Genomic DNA, 17176 nt, shown 5'->3' with positions numbered 1-17176 from the left:
GAATAATAATCTTTTTGCTTTTTATCACATATAATGAAAATTAAGATTCAATACCAAAAGCATATATTCACCCCAAAATCTCATTAGTTTTGTGCCCCAATAAGGGATAGGGATATAGCTAAAGGAAAAGATTCAACCCATTTAAATCAACCTTTTATATTGTAACATTTTGTTAAACCTTATCAAAATATTAATGCTACCTTTCTAAACACAATTACTATAGTGCATATATGTAAATTCAAAAACTTTAATCAGTTTTTATTTGTGGGGAAGAAGGAGGAAACCAGGAAAAAAATAGCCCAATTAACTGATGGTCACTGATGGTAAATAAACTAACGCTATGTATCATCCATCCAGCTTATTTTGCCTCTACAATGAGGAATTTTCCTCCAAGAAGAAAATCCAACCTTAGCTGAAGAATCAGTTGGAAAGGAGGCTTCATTATTTGTAATTCTGCTTCACAGATATTTTGTAAATCTTCAATAATTCAACCATGTTCAGTCACTCTTCAGGCCAATTCTCCAATACTAATGTTGCACATTTATCCCTTCTTCAGTAGCTTTCAACCACTCAGTATAATCCCTAATTCACATAATCCTTTTCTCAATGCTTTTTCCTCTCTAATTTAAAATATAAAGAAGGATTAGTACAAGAGGCCTCTATTAGCCTCTCTAACTACTGTATCTTCAAAATCAAAAACAAACTCACTTCCATCACTGGGAAGTTATTTAACCTGCCTGTGCCTGTTTCCTCATCTGTACAATAAGGATAAAAAGGCTCGCACTCTATCAGTATGTATCTGGCAGGTACATGGCAGGGGATGAATTACTGAATGAAAGGACAAATAACTCATAACATCATTAAACATGAAATGAAATAGCATGTGTATTTAGCACACTGCCAGGCACACTGCAAATGCAGATTAAATGGAAGATACTGTCATCATCAAAATCTTCAGTGTGTCCTCACTGCCCAAATATTCCAATTTAAACATTTCTGTCCTGTTTATAAAAGAAGCCTGTGGTTATCTCACCAACTTAATCTCCAAATAAGCATTCCCACTAACATCATACCCGTATTTTCTTTCTTCTACAAAGAAGCCAAGCTTATTTCTCAAGGTTGAGACATTCATTCTTAACTGTCCCCTCGAACACCTCTGGTCTTCCCTTGCCCTGCCAAACACCGTATCCTTTAGTTTACATCCATCTGCCCAGGAAGCACTTCCCAACCATTCCTCCTTTCACTCATTTCTCCTTTTATCTAAAACGCTCTCACACATGTTTATTATTGTGTATTACCTGCTATCATCAAATCTTTCTAGGAAACTGCAAATTACACCATAGCTTTTATTTCCATGCCCCCTAGCCATCCCCCAAGCAAGTGTATGGATATTACATACAGCATAAATTGACTTAAACTGTTAATAGTGGAAGATTATGGATAAGATTTCTGGATAAGTTTATAAATGATAATCATCACTTTTATTCTTTCTTATAGCTTCTAAGTAAGAGATAACCAAAAAGAATAGATTTCTCTGGCATTCCATGACTTAGAAATCTTGCAATGCTACTTCTACAGATCAACAGTGAAGTAACTTATGATCCTATAAGATCTTCTAGATAATACATAATATATACATAAGTAAATAAATGTACACACCTATGTCAGAATTTTAACAACTATTTTCTATATTGTAGTTCTTAAAAAAAATCTGTAATTCAGATATGGTATCCAGTATAACCTTATTATTGAACGTGCACGGTATATTCTCATGAACTAGAAGTTCATTGTTTCTCATTGTTTTCCAATAATTAGCATTTTCATGATGACTTTATGCTCAAAACACAAACCTTTCTATCACAAAAGTGACACCATCAACATATTTGAATATATTTGAGACACCAAATACAATTTAAAAAAATTCTTACCTAATCCTTTTTGTCCTGGATTCTTTGCAAAATTAAAGGTAAACTGGTAAAAATCCTTAAATCGTCCTGGTTCTTTCAATTCTTGTTCCATCTTGGGTATCTGGGCCTTTAATTTTTCTATGCTGTCACATCTACATCGTAAAATTAAGTGTATAAAAGATAAACTTTTTCACTATAAATTAAGGATTAAATTTATTCCTAAAACAGCTTATATTTCATAGAACTTCTAAAAAGATCAGTTGAAATTTCATCCCTTTACATTACATAAACAAGAATGGGGTTATTAGCTAGAGGAAAAAAGGTATGGAGTGATAAAATGTCAGAATTACTATTTTTAAAAGAAAGTGATTATGTAATTCGCTGGACTATCAACACATCCAAACTGTAGGAGTCAGCTGCAGTGAACAAATGAGAATATATGGTAATCACCTAACAATCACTATATTAAACTGCAGTACAAGGGTAACAAGTCATGAGTCTAGCTCCAGAACTAATAGAAAGCACAGTCTTTTGCTTAAGCAAGGAAACACGCCCCCTTGAAAATGTGCTGCTATACAAAGAATAGTAGTTTCAACTGAGCCCCCACCATCTCCAACTGGTTATCTCAAATCAGTATTAAGCTTTTTCTACACTTGCAGTCAACTTCCAAGGAACTGAAAGGGTCTATGTACCCATCTTACGGTCCATAAAATAGCCTACAGGCAAAAACTCAGTTTGTACAGATTCTACCAACCCATCATTCCATTTGTCTTCTAATCATTTCTGCATGTATTTTCCTTCTATGTTCTTCAGAACACCTTCCAGCTCATTAGTTTGTAGATGGCAATTCTGCTTTAGAAGTTCATTACATTTTATATGAATTCAGTTTCAAATGGAAAAGAAGGGAGTTGTAATGAAACCTGTCCTAGCATAGAAAATTCCAGCAAGTTCAGGGTAGAACTGGCTTGGGAGGTAGAACAGTGTCTAGACCAGTTATTAATTTATTGCTCCTCACCTTTAAACCTACCCTTCTTTGCCCTATTTCATGACAGAGATAGTCTAATCTACTAATCGTCAGTTTTTCTTAGAGTTGGCTCATTGTTAGGTTCTACCAATAGAGGGCGATGAAAGGATGGAAGAAAAAGAAGGAACTTTTCCTATTCTAGTTGCTTTTCTGCAGAGAGCAAGGGTTTGAGTGTGCTGGGCGCTCCCAGCAGTGTTCACCAATGGAGGCAACTCACAGAGCTCTGCAGCAAGTGGCCTCCAGCCAGTTTCTTCACGACCACAGTGGCAGGAGAGGCAAGCGTCACAGGCACCACAGGCGCTGTGGTCCTGCAGCAGCGACACCCTCTCCTCTTGAAGTCTGAATCTCAGCCTTGCAGGGGTTTTTAGGTTCCCTCCTTGTTCACTTCCCTCAGCCACAAGGATGATGGCAGCTTCTTGCAACTGCCATCACTGTTATACCTTCTACTTTGCTTTTTACCCCTTTTACGCAAGGCAGTGATTTAAAAAAATTTTCCTGTTCCAATTACTGGCGTGGTTTTTGTGTTGTCTGGACCCTGACTGATTATAGTGTCCTTCAGGCTCAAGAATCAAAATGCCTGGATTCAAATCCGGACTCTAATCCTACCTAATTCTGTAATTTCTCTCTGCCTCACTTTCCTCATCTCTAAAATGGGTATATAAACACAACTTCTCTCACAAAGTTGTTGTGAAGAGGTTAAGTGAAATATTTACTTAGCACAGTTCCTAAAATAAAATGAATGTTCAACAAATGTTTGCCATTATTCATCGTCATCCACTAAAAACAGAAAGAGGAGCCTGTTATTTATCCATAGACTGAATACTTTTTCATATTCTCATTAAATATAGACAACTAGATGCCATAAGTAAAATCTCTACCCAAGACTTTTTAATTTATTTATCCCAAGACATTCAGCTCATCAGCTATCAAGGTAGAAGAGAAACAAAACATGCTTAGTTACATGAATGTAACTTCCAAGATTTTACATTCTAGGAGTTTGTTTATAAATTCAGAGTTCACAGAACCTCACATTAAGAAATAAATTATAGCTTGCTCATTTCACTTATCCATGTTAAATATTAAAGCACAGCAATTTATTTTAATACTAATGAAACTCCCCCTTAGAAACAAATGATAAAAGTATAATGAAGTGGAACAGGCTGAACTACACATATAACCTGACAAACCCAGAAAACTGTGTAACATGGGAAGGAACTAGAATATTTATGCCAATGTTTGTAGGCTGGTAAACTTTAAAACTGATATTTAAAAATTCACAAAAACACAATTCAGTTCTACATAGTAATTCTCACAGTACTATACCTAATTTCCTATGGTAATTATATACTCACCCTAATTCTGTCATCCCATCCATGAACTCCTGTTTGGAAAACTCACACTGTGTTGCTGCTCTGAACTTCCACGCAATGATCAACACACTAATGCTGGCTGGATCGAGTGCCAGGTCATCACAGAACTGTTGTATACCATCTATTCCAATTTTATTTTCATCTTGAGGATCTTTAAAAATAACAGTGCAACAGTAAATTAGTGTTATGCCTAAAACTAGAAGAAAAAAGCTTTTTATTCCATTAAAAAATAATACTCTAACAGATATTTCCCCCCTATAATATCTAAAGCCAGTTTGTTCCTTAAATAGCACTCTTAAGATGAACAGGAGGATAGGGGACGGACATACGCACAGACACACACACACACACACACGTGGGCACTTGATATTTAAAAGTTCCATTTATTCATGTGAAAAAATGCCCCATACTCACACACATTCAAAAAATCAGATGCTCCAATATAGGAAAAAAGGATTTCTTCTGAATATATCCATATTTTGTTGAAGTAGGCATTCTAAATTAACACTGTTATGGGGGTGCCTTGGAGGCTCAGTCAGTTAAGCATCTGACTCTTGGTCTCGGCTCAAGTCATGATCTCATGGTTCCTGGGTTCAAGCCCTGCGTAGGACTCTGTGCTGGCAGCTCAGAACGTGGAGCCTCCTTCGAATTCTGTGTCTCCCTCTCTCTCTGTCCCTCCCCTGCTCTCGCTCGCTCTCTCTCAAAAATACATAAACATTAAAAAAAATTAACACTGTTATGTACAGAATTTGTTTTCTTACAGCAAAGTTCATTTTACTATGACAATCATTTAAGAGAAAAATCAGAAAAACTATAAATTCTGCAATTTAATCCCAATCTCAACAATATAAACATGTCGTTCAAATTAAAGAAAAAAACCAATTATCAGTATTTACTCATCAGACAGCAAAACTTTTAAATGTAATAAAAGGAGAAAAAAGCACTCATATGCTGCGTGGTTGCATGTGATTTGCTAACATCTCTAGAAATAAAAAACATGCATATCTTTTGATATTCGGGGATGAGTTAAAGATAAAACGTAATCCCACTTTTGGAAAATTTTTGAAAGAAACTGTACATGTATTTCTGCATAAAGATAAAAGGAAGAGAAGGACCTACACCAGGCTATTAAATATTGGTTCCCTGAGGGAAAAAGAGAGAGATAAACTATCAACTTTTTCTTTATTAATCTCTTATTATATGTTTAAATTTTTTTAAACTGAATAAAATTCTTCAACTGTTGTTAATATTATTATGCAGGTTTTCTTAACATCGGTTCAGCTGAGTTTTATGAAAACGTAGGGGAATATCCAGGCCCTCAGTCACTATTTTCAAATTGAATCATGGGGGATGAAAAGAAAAGGAGGATGAAGGAAAAAGAAATAAAGAGGCTAAGAAGAAATTTTAGTGAAAAGAAGAAAACTTCTCTCAGATCTCTTGCAGTAATCCTAAAATCTACAGAGCTCTGTAGGACACATCCACCCAATTTATGTTCTATGTATATCTGATTTCTCACAAGAAGAACACAACTGTGGAAAATCTGGTTCAAAATACTTAGTCACAAGCACTCACCTTTGTATCTATTGTACAGTTGTTCTAACTTCTTCCTGTCCAATGATCCTTTTACACTCTCTCGTATATAAAGTTCAGGATTTTGGAAAAAATTGTCTGTTGCAACATCTAACTTCCAGTCATTTTGAGACAGACAACTTACTGCTGTTTTTTCACTAGATTGTGTGAAGATCATAAACTGACGAACTTTATCCTTCTGCGATGATTTCAACTTGTTCTATTGAAACCAGAAAATAAATTAAAACTCTATGTAAAATCACAGATGACTTAAGTATTTCTATATGGCTGACCAATCATCCTTAGCAATATTTTTCCTCATAAAATATTAAAATATTTTGAGATTTTTTTTGATCTGTCAATCAAAAAGACAATTTTTTAATGCAAAACACAAAATCTATTATTTTACAGAAAAAATTAAAAGGTAAAGGAAATTCAACCACCCTGCATTTCTCCTAAAGGTGGATCCTGATCACATATATAAAGGCTCTAGAAGGGAAGTACAACTACTCTCACAACCTTGACCAAGCACTAAACTCTAAAGGGATACACAAGGACTGTTCGGGAAGGTAAGTGACATTATCTAGCCAGCCAGGACAGTCAATGACCCTGGGGAACAATGAGATTAACAGGTGTTAGCTTCAGTCCTAAAACCCATTATAAAGGATAGAGGGTACCATTCTCTCTTGTTTTCTTGCTATTTTTACCAAATGTGAAAAAGCAATGAAATATGAGCACTCTACATTTCTCCTGGTGGTGTTCAGGAACCAAGATAATTATCAAGAGAATTTCCTCATATTTGCACTCAAATAGAAAGCAGTGAAATATGAACAAGTACCCTGGATCCTTCCAAAGTAATTTTTAATAGAATTCTTCCTTTTTTCCCCTGAAGGAATCACCACTTTCTTTCCACCTGAGCCTAGTAGAGGCACTCTCCAAATAGCCTCTCTACTGTAATAGCCTCTTCTCACTTGCCTTATGTTGACACAGATTCACTTCTCATCTGACCTGAACCCTAAGCAAAATAAAACAGAGCTTTATACTACTCTCCCAGTATCAAGAACCATGTTCTCCCTCCCTTCCCACCCAACCTGGTCTACTCCTGTGCAATTTTAGCCTCCCCACTATTGTTCTCCCCCCCTCCCAAGTCCTTAACACCATCTCTCAGCAAAATACTTGGGTTTCTGCCGAGCTACGACTGGGAGAAGAAAAAAAGCACGAGTAGGGCACACATTAATAGATAGAAACTGTTCTGTGGATGAAGCAACACATCTGAGAACCCCAGCATCTTTGATCTAGCCCAAACTGAGACAGATCACAAACCTCAATCCCCTGATTGTACAGATGAGAGAAGAGACCCTGAAAGTTTAGGAATTTGTTCAAAAATCACCCAGGTTATTATTAGTAGAAATGGGACATGAAAAGAAAGATCTCATGAATCTGAGTCTTTGTAATCTTTCCATAAACCCTGTAGACATTTATAAGCCCTTTGAGATTTTCAAGAAAAAGACTACCAAAAATATAAATATTTCCTATTACAGAGTAAAACTAAGTATATGTAAAATTAAATATGAAAACCAACCCTATGTCTTGCAGAATTAAAACTGTTTATGCCCTGGAGTCTAATTTGTCAGCCACATTCTTCTCTCTCTGTAAATATGTTATTGTTTAGGATTACAAATTAAAATTTCAACCTTTGTTCTCCATTAAAGTTGAGAAACTACAAATTCACTAACTTCCTGTTTTACTTTACTAATAATTCTGCCACCTCTGGAGACCAGATAATTCGTACCACATTATACAACCCATTTCTCAGATGTCTAGGATTCTTCACTTTTGAAAAATATCTCATGATTTATTATTCAATTGCAACAAACCCACAATGAAATCAAATGCCAAGGAAGATACTAGTCTTATAGGAAACCACTTTGATTTCAACTTTTGTTATTAAAAACTTTTTTAAATTTGTATACCTTTTTTTCCTTGAGAGATACAGTATGCTGACATATGTTTTAATCCTTCTTTGAAGAAAAGGGAAGTTCTGACAATCACTCTGATTGTACAACATTGTACAGTGGTCATTGTACAGTGTTGGGAAATTAACCTGGAAGTACACAGGCCACATCCCAGAAATTACTTTTTAATTAAGCCTGAATTAACTTCTCTGCATTAACTTTTTCCCATTCTCCTAAAAACTGGAGGCAGAAAAATAATCAGGATTACTTGGGGGTTCATCATACAGTATTAAATCCAGTGTTCTGCTCTCTGAAACTTGAATCATTTTTGGTGAAGAGAGCAAGAACCAAGTCCCTTCTGCAAGCCAAAAAGAACTGTTCAGTCTATAATGACTGTCAGATATTAGAAACCTGGGAGAACAAAGATAAAATATCATCTTACCCACTCAAACTAGTAACAAAATTATACAATTGTTTAACTCCATATCTTATTTGAAAAAAGTATATGTAATAAATCATGCCTATATATGTAAATTAAACTATTTTAACTGGTTTAAATTTCTAGTACATGGGGCAATATCAATACACATTAAGAAAAAGGGCCGCAGCTACCCACTTCCAACACCATACAGGCTAATGTATGGTACCTGCTGCAGGACCGACAGGATGGGTTCCTGATAGGCCAAGAAGCAATAAGCAATTCCATTCCTGCAAAGTCTGGTAAATACCCTTCCTTTTTGTACCTATAATGCACTGTTACCATTTTTCTCTCAGTTCTCTATGCCTAGAGTCAATCTGAACCATGTGTTTCCCTACTAGGGAAGATCCACTCAATTCTGTCGTCTGAAAGGCTGTCCCAGAGTAAAGCTGGGGTGTACTACATACAGAAACCCCTTCGCCAAGTCTCTAGGAGACCTTTAACACTCCTACTTCTATTACCAGGCTACATGGGGGCACCAGGCAAAGTCTTCTGAATGACAAGAGCATGGCATCAAAGGTTTAAGTTTCTATCAACTTAAGGAAGAGAAAAAGGGTATTTAGCCAACCAAAAAAAATTATTTTATAGGGGATAAGAGAGTGGACAGAAATCTGAAGTAGAAGAAAAAAAAAGATGGGACTTTCTATTTGTACTACAAACACAATGGGGATCTTCCTAGAAGCAAAAATATGTGACAACTACAATGATTCAGCATGCAAATAAGTATATGTCATTCACTTTAAGATTTATTTAAAAGGAGGGGCACCTGGGTGGCTCAGTCGGTTAAGCAGCCAACTTCAGCTCAGGTCATGATCTCACAGTCCGTGGGTTCAAGCCCCGCGTCAAGCTCTGTGCTTACAGCTCAGAGCCTGGAGCCTGCTACCGATTCTGTGCATCCCTCTTTCTCTGACCCTCCCCCGTTCACACTCTCTGTCTCTCTCCCACAAAAATAAATAAACATTAAAAAAAAGATTTATTTAAAGGGAACACACTAAATAAATCATTAAATAAGATTAGACAAATACAACACTTCAGTAACTGTGAAAACTAAATGTTGTCAAATTTTCAAGGAAATTCAGGATTGAAATACGTAAAATAAAATAGAGGATATATTCGGATTGTTTTTATTTCTAGCAAAAAAAAAAAAAAAGGCAGAATGGAAAAAGGCAGAAAAGAGGAGAGGGGAAGAGAAAAAAGAAGTGTTGTCTTTTGTAACAGAAAGCTAATTACAATTGCATATGATTACCAAAATTAGAAATGCTACTATAATCTGGACAGTAAAAAGCACTTATGTGCTCATCTTTCCAAAATAAAAAAATCTGGAAATCAACACATATTGTTTAATACTTAAATCTAGCACATGTCTGCATTTTTTTCACTCAATTTACAAAACTTTAATGAACTTATGAATCACATTTAAAATAAGTTTATCTGGAAAAAAATAAATCCAAATACTCTGTAGCCAAATATCATGTAGTCAAGATCAATGATCTTAATGTCAACAATGATCATAATGTTAAGAAATTCCTCTTAAGTATTTCCATGAATAAAAATAATGAACATGTAAAAGCATTTTCTAGTCAACTAAGTCCTAACAATTCCAAGATGGAAATACTTTTAATAAGCAATATTATAAGCAAAAAATTAAGATATATTTTTACTATTCTGAATTTTAATCTTCTCATCCTTAAGTTTCAAATTCAGTCTGAACTGCAAAAAGAAAGATACCAAGGTCTTTATATTTTAAAGGAATTTTCTAACTCAATTCTATTTCTCTCAGGATTTGATGAATCTAGCTCACAAAAGGCCATGTTTTAAAAATCAAAACACTGTAACGATCACCCATAGTTCTGACTAAAAGCTCTGTATAGATTCTCATGGGTTTACCATGCGAGTAACAGTTTAATTTCACCTGAAACTTAGAAGGGCTAGTTTAAATCCAGAAAAATCATAACTTCCATATATGATACATAGTATCAGAAGAAATAACCAAACATTACCAATATCCCAAACCACTCATCTATAAAAGGCTTTCCCATAAAATTATAGGTCTGAAGTCAAAAGTGCAAGGAAAAAAATCAATTCAACTTTTGAGACTACCCACTCCTGGAGAAGATTTTCACCCTAGGGGCAAAGTTCTGCAGAAAAGCCAGACTAAGAATCTAGGTAGAAGCTAGAAATCTTCCCCTCTACTTGCACAGAGAGGCAATATATGATTAGTGTAGAGTAGTGCAGACTCTCAAACCAGACTGGCAGGATTTTAAACCCATCTATGCCTCTTAATTGCTGTGTGACTTTGGGAAAATTACTTAATCTCTCTCTGTGTGCTTCAATTTCCTCATGTGTAAACAGGGTGTGAAGGTTACATAAATTCAGGCTAAACTCTTAGAACTGTACACACAGTAAAGACTCATGGACTTGGAGTCCATGAAGGAAAGAATACTCCAGAGAAAAAAAATAATTTTATGCAAATGGTAAAATATGAATAACCATAATCAGAAAACTAGCAACTAACATTTGAGCTCCTACTATGTGCCAACACTGTGCTTGGTATTTAAATTATTAACAATAAATCCTTCAAGGTGGTTCTCAATGATTCCATTTTACCAATGAGAAAACTAAGCCTCAGAGTTCAATTTATCTAAAGACAGACTTTTACAAAAAGTAGCAGAGCCATGGTGTCTGGCTTCAAGGCTGCAGTCTTTCCATTTATTCTATATTATCAAGTGAAAGAGAAAACAAAAGGGCAAAAGCGCAGCCACTATGTGTGAACTGGAAGCAGGAAGAGAATTGTGAGGTACATTTCTTCACCTATTTTATGGAAAAGTTAAATAAGTAATCAATTGACCTTTCCCAATTCTAATGTAAACAGTTTGCATTCTGTCTAAAAGACTGCCCATTAAGCATTCCCTTACAACCTAACTAAAAGGCTAATTCAGGAAAAGGAACTTTCCTTTTAGATTGCTTAAGAAGGGAGAGAGGAGAAGAGGGAATAGGTTTTTTTAAGTAATTTTTTAAAAAAATTTAACAGGAAGAAAAATGTGTTTATTGTCATGTCATTGTCTATTTTTAAAGATAACCACAATCTACAGCTTTAAATGTAAAAAGATGGAAAACTGGTGGGGCAATGAAAGTCAGGATTTCCTTTTCCAATGACAAGTCTTGAAACCCAGAGAAGATACAAATACATGTACAGGTTATGCCTCCAAAATAAAAGCAAGTGTACAATTTCAAAACAAAACAGCAAAACAAAAACAGCATTATTCAGCAAAAACAAAAGTTTCTCAGCAGTTATTCAGCAAAACAAAAAAACAGTCTTATTTTAAATTATAATCTGTAGTTTAGAATAATTATTTATGGTTAGGCCTATGCCTCTTACCATTCATCCATAAGCCTTCCTGTACTTTCAGTGACAAACTCTTCTTTAAGAGGTGCTATACCAATACTAAATCAAATGTGGAATAATATACTATACTAATGTTATTAGTGTAGTCAATGATGTTTCTTTCATATAATAGCAATTCACTGCAAAAAATATTCCAGAAAGTACATTTGTAAGATTCAAACTGGTTTTGTATGTTGCTGAGTTTTGTTTGATTCTATATGATTTTCCTCATAGATTTTTAAAAAGTATTCTGGGGGCTTCCTGGTTAGCTCATTCAGTAAAGCATGCAGACTCTTGATCTCAGGGTTTTGAGTTCAAGCCCTACATTGGGTGTGGAGCCTTCTTAAAATTTAAAAAAAAATTTTAATATATAAAAAAGCATTCCGTTGATATAAATTTAAAGGATTTTCTTTTCCACATCCTAACAATTATTAGATCATTCAAAAGATGACTTCCAGAGTAAATGGAATGTTTTGATTTTAGCAAGACTGTTTTGACTATTAAGTTATTTTTGTTAAAATCCTGATTACCTATAACAGGATAAAAATAATGTCCTTAAGATACTTGTTAGCCATCATATTTCAATTAATTCTCTTAATCTTATTGCTTGAATTTCCAAGCAAAGTAGCTAATTTAAACTTACTTCTCCTCTCCATAAACTTCTCTGAAGAAATCTCAAATTAACAAAAAGATTGCAAAAGCAAAAAAAAAAAAAAAAAAAAAAAAAGAAGAATTAAATAAGATTTTTAGTTCCATAAATAACTTACAATAATGACTAGGATAAAAAAAGTCATGTGATATTTGTTTCATAAAAAGAAGAAATGATCCTTGAAAAATGAAATCTCCTAATTCTAAGATCTGGTATCTATTCAAATCTTAAATCCAAAAATATTAAAACCCTATGAATAATAAATGAGCACTCTAAATGTTTACTGAAATGAAAATACCCTAATATAACAAAGATATGAGCCATGAACTTCAGCAATTTATCTCTGCTGAACACCATGTTCAGTGTTGAGGGATTCAAATGTGTAATGCAATAGAATTCTTCAAAAAAGAACTCTATAAATCTCTCTTAAAATTTTACAATACAAACAAGCTGTCTATGCACTGTTAGTGATTAGGTACCATCTATATAAAAACAGATTCAATAAAGTGATGAAAAATGCTTTAGTGGCATTTTCCCGTTTTTGCTTTTTCTTAGGTGGGGTGTGTATACCTAAAACGACTAGGTAAACTAGATAGTCAGCAGGTTATTCAAGAGTTTATTTGTGTTCACAAAGCAACTGAATCCTATTTGGAACTATTTCTCTTCATCAAATGTCATGGCTAATACTCTTACAACTTGAATACCACACACTGAAATTTAAAAGGGAGCTTTCTCATGGATTTTCATTATGCTTGACCCAACCTATGAGGCCATAAGAGAAATGGCACTTAAGCTCAGCTTTTTTAAAACTTAGAACAAAAAGCCACCATGAGAGTTCATTTTACTTTCAACTTTTTTACTATATGTACCAAGAGTGTTAATTTTTCAGTTAGTTAAATGTTTACATCAGATCACTTCATTTGGTATAGAAACAACTAGGTCACTACAAAACATGATAAGGAAGAAACAAGACTGAAACTAATCAAAAATTCCACACCTATACTAAAAGAGTGCCTGCTGGATTTAAAAAATAAAGAAATGAAAAAAGAGGGTTTAATATTAAGTATGTTAATCAGAGACCAGGCTTCTGAACCATGCCCCGCGCCACATATTACCTCTTTACCTTGGTCAAATCATTTAGAACCAGTAAACCTCCGTTTCCAGATACATTAAAAGGAGGTAGCAATATCCACCTCATAGGCTGGAGATTAATAACAGCTGTAAATTGTTTGATTAGCAAACGCTATGTTCTCAATAAATGTTAATGTCCTCTTTTCTCCCCAAAGGCCCATATAGCATATAGCTATTAAACTCTGAACAAACTACTAGGACACATTCAAAAGCTATCTATGGAAGAGGTTTTGTTGTTTTTATTAACTAGCATCGTTAGGTAAATTCAATGGTCAACTAGTTTTTATTGACTATGAAACAGTCATCTTAAATAGAATTCAAAACCCTCTACATAGAAGCTGTGTGGTACAGAAAATTATAATAACGGTTGTTTTTTAAAAGGGTTGTTTTAAAAAAAATATCTGTAATGTTCTCATCAGACACTATGGGGAGAACAGAAATAAAGTCTACCATACCACTCAGAATCTCTCAGTGGCTTCCCATTTCTTTTGGAGTAAAAATCCAACATCCTTACAATCCCCACCCCCACCCATCTCCACTTCTTCCCACTCAGACCTCATCGGCTCCAATGCCCAATGCACTCTCCTCCCCCCATACACAATGCTCCAGCCACACTGGTCTCACTGTTCCTCCAATTCTCTCTACATTTCTGCATGGCTTAATCCTTCATCTCCTAGCCGGCTCAAAATTCACCGCATCAGTAGTGCAGACACCACCACCCCTGTGCTCCAATCCTCCTCTTCAACACTGCTTTTCTCCCATAGCACTTAACACCTTCTAACCTAGAAGAAATATATATACTATGTCTATTATTTGTGTCTCCCTACTAGTAAAATGTAGCCCTCACAAGAGGCGGGATTTTCATCTTTTCAGTAAAAGAAACAGAAACACACACAGAGTTCCCAGAACAGTGCTTGGCACTTAGTGTTTTAATAAATAATTACTGAAATGAAGAAAGGCCCTCCTTTACTTGTGCCTATGCAAAAGAATGTGAAACAAGGTATAAACAGACACCTTGAACCGGGCTACATTCATTTGGACTCAAACTCTGTATTTGTTGAAAGTATAATCTTAAATTTCAAAGTCCACACATTTTTTAAAAAGTCATTAAAAGCGCTGTAATTAACATCATTAGTCATCCATCTGAATTTTGTTATTTAACATTCATTAATAACACCTGGGTTTTCCTCTGCTTAAATGAATAATGTAATTTCAAATCCAATTTTCACAATTTCTCTAGATTTCATGTTAGTTAAAAGATCACATATACCACAAATACTGGTGGAGACAATAAACCAGGAGAAAAGTTTCAGTTCTGCAACAAACAAACAAAAAAATCAAAACCTCCTTGATCCTCAATTTCTTCTTCTGCAGAAAAGGAGTAAAACAGAAGATCTCTGGAACCAGTCCAGATTACTACTACGATGCCGTGGATCTATAAAAATTTACTGGTTACACAGTACATACTTTTTACACATCTAATAGAAATTAGAATGAAGATTTTTCGTTGAATAGAACTTTAGAAATCATCAAATTCAACCCTGTGATCTTACAAATAAAACCTAGAAATTTTGAATACTTTATACTTTTTAAATATTTTTAAAATATTTTAAAATATTTTAATACTATTTAATACTTTTTAAAATATCTTCAGGAGTAGCAGAATATTGTCTAGTTTTGGAGTTACTTTTGGTCTATATATGTGTCAGGTAGGTTGACTGAACAACTTTTTATACAAAATACTTCAGATATCCAATCATTTAAGCTTGCCCTGGAATTGACGCTATGTCTTCTAGAAATAGGCCTAGGCACACGCACTGAAAAACTAACATGGGCCCAAAATCTATATCAAGATAAATTTATAATGAAAAACTTAACTACAAGATTCTTATGGCCTAAGTAGTAGAGAACATGGTGATTTCGTTTCTAACTAACAAGAGTATACCAAGACAATTCTAGTGACGTGATCTGACATCAGCCACAGAAAGTGTTTTAAATTTGTGATACGTTGCCACTACTGGTATAATTAGATGAGTTATGGCTAAGTTCCAAAACCAGCTAATTTAATATTAAGAAAAGGAGAGAAGCTTACAAGCTCCAATCCAAGCTGAACTCTTGCATGAACCACATGAATACTGAATTCCTGAACAGGTGATGAGCATTATCAAGCGCTGTTTCCAAAGGATGCTGCTGATTTACAACAGACTATTATGAACAAAGCACATGTCAGGGCTCTCACAGAGTGTTTACCAGGGAATTACATTTCATAACTTCAAACTTACTACTCATCTACATGCCACCCCCCAAGACTCTGGAAACTTCAGGAGTAACATCTGTGACCATCAAAATACTTTAAAAATTTTAGAGACTGCTCAGAAGCCCCGGTAGATCTTTCAACACTGCAATATCTATCTAAACATTAACCTATACTTTATGGCTAAGTTTTCTTACAAATACAAGTGGCAAATTTTTATGAAACTTGCCACTGTATATATGACAAACTAAACCACATATCCGTACATGATACCAAAATTCTGCAAGTTGGAGGATGGGGCTAGATAAGTGTCATTCAGCATAAATAAGACCAACTAAAAGCAAATATACTGGGACATTCCCTTAACACAGACACAAACATACGCCCTCCTCCAAGAGGCCTTTATGTTCCCCATGAGCAAAAGGACAATATCATTTTTACTGTCTATTCATACAGTAACCTGCATGGAATTCAATTCGTGCTCAGTAATGCCAAACCTCACTTCTAAAAAACAGAGAACTTAACAGAATTAGGTACGTGATTACCAAAATGTAAACAAGGTAACTTGACTACTTCTTCCAGCTGGAAAGACATTTTTTTCCAAACAAAAAAAGAGGGGGATAACTTGACAAACTGTTTCTTAAAAATTACAAATGTCTTTAACTGGCATAATAAAACAATTACTCCTCCCACCCCCAAGCAAATAAAACATGTGCTCAAAAGGTAGCAAGTCTGTTTCTCCTAATTTCATGAAATGAGAACAGGTTGCACTTCCGTACTCCCCGCCCCCCCCCCACGTCCCCCAAGCTCAGCGGTTTCCCATGTTCTCAGCGGAGAGACGCCTATAACCTCCGCCAACTAGCCGGTTAAACTCTCCTTTTCCAAAAGCATGGGACGCATCAAGAGGTGATGGAGAAAGGAAAAGGGCTAATACCCCGCCCCAAGCGAAACTGCCTGGAGACTTGAGGGGTGTTGGAGCTGGGAGCGGAGGAGGGAGAGGAGCGCCGGGAAAGTCTTTCCTTCTCGCCGGCGGGGCGGAGGGGGAAGCCCCGGCTTCGGGGCGGGGGGAGGCTCTTCACCCGGAACCCCGGACCCCGGTCCCCGGTCCCCGGCCAGACACAATGGAGCCGGCGAGGGGGCCCGGCAAGGGCAAGGCCGTTGCCCCATCCCCTCCCCCCGCCCCAACGCCTCCCCTACCCGCGCCGGCCCGGCGAGGGGCACTGGGGGCCTCTCTCCGCGCCCCAAACTCCCCAGGGCTCCCGACTAGGCCCAGCTCCGCTCCGCCTCCTCGGCTCTCGCGTAGCGGCGGCGCCCGGGCGGGAAGGGGCGAAGGAGGAAGAGAGAGGAGGGGAGAAGAGCCCCGCCAGAGAGCGGACGGAGGCCGCGGGCCCGAGGCTCGGGGCGGCGGGGTCGCCACGGGGCGGAGGGCGGCAGGGCGGGGGTGCGCAGCTGCG

General features: G+C 36.2%; 1 protein-coding gene across 2 annotated transcripts in view; it reads right to left on the bottom strand.

Moving 5' to 3' along the window:
- Positions 1-17176, bottom strand: part of DCUN1D1 (defective in cullin neddylation 1 domain containing 1) — a 33801-nt gene that overhangs the window by 12367 nt on the left and 4258 nt on the right. For both annotated transcript variants that reach the window (XM_029939810.1, XM_029939811.1), the window contains exons 2-4: positions 5874-6090; positions 4284-4452; positions 1929-2059 (exon numbers count right to left, since the gene is read on the bottom strand). In XM_029939810.1, coding sequence (XP_029795670.1) covers positions 1929-2059; positions 4284-4452; positions 5874-6090 — 517 coding nt within the window. The remainder of the gene's footprint in view (positions 1-1928; positions 2060-4283; positions 4453-5873; positions 6091-17176) is intronic.

This window comes from Suricata suricatta, chromosome 5 (genome assembly GCF_006229205.1).
Source record: "Suricata suricatta isolate VVHF042 chromosome 5, meerkat_22Aug2017_6uvM2_HiC, whole genome shotgun sequence".
Taxonomy (NCBI): domain Eukaryota; kingdom Metazoa; phylum Chordata; class Mammalia; order Carnivora; family Herpestidae; genus Suricata; species Suricata suricatta.
This window is presented reverse-complemented; position numbering and strand designations above follow the sequence as displayed.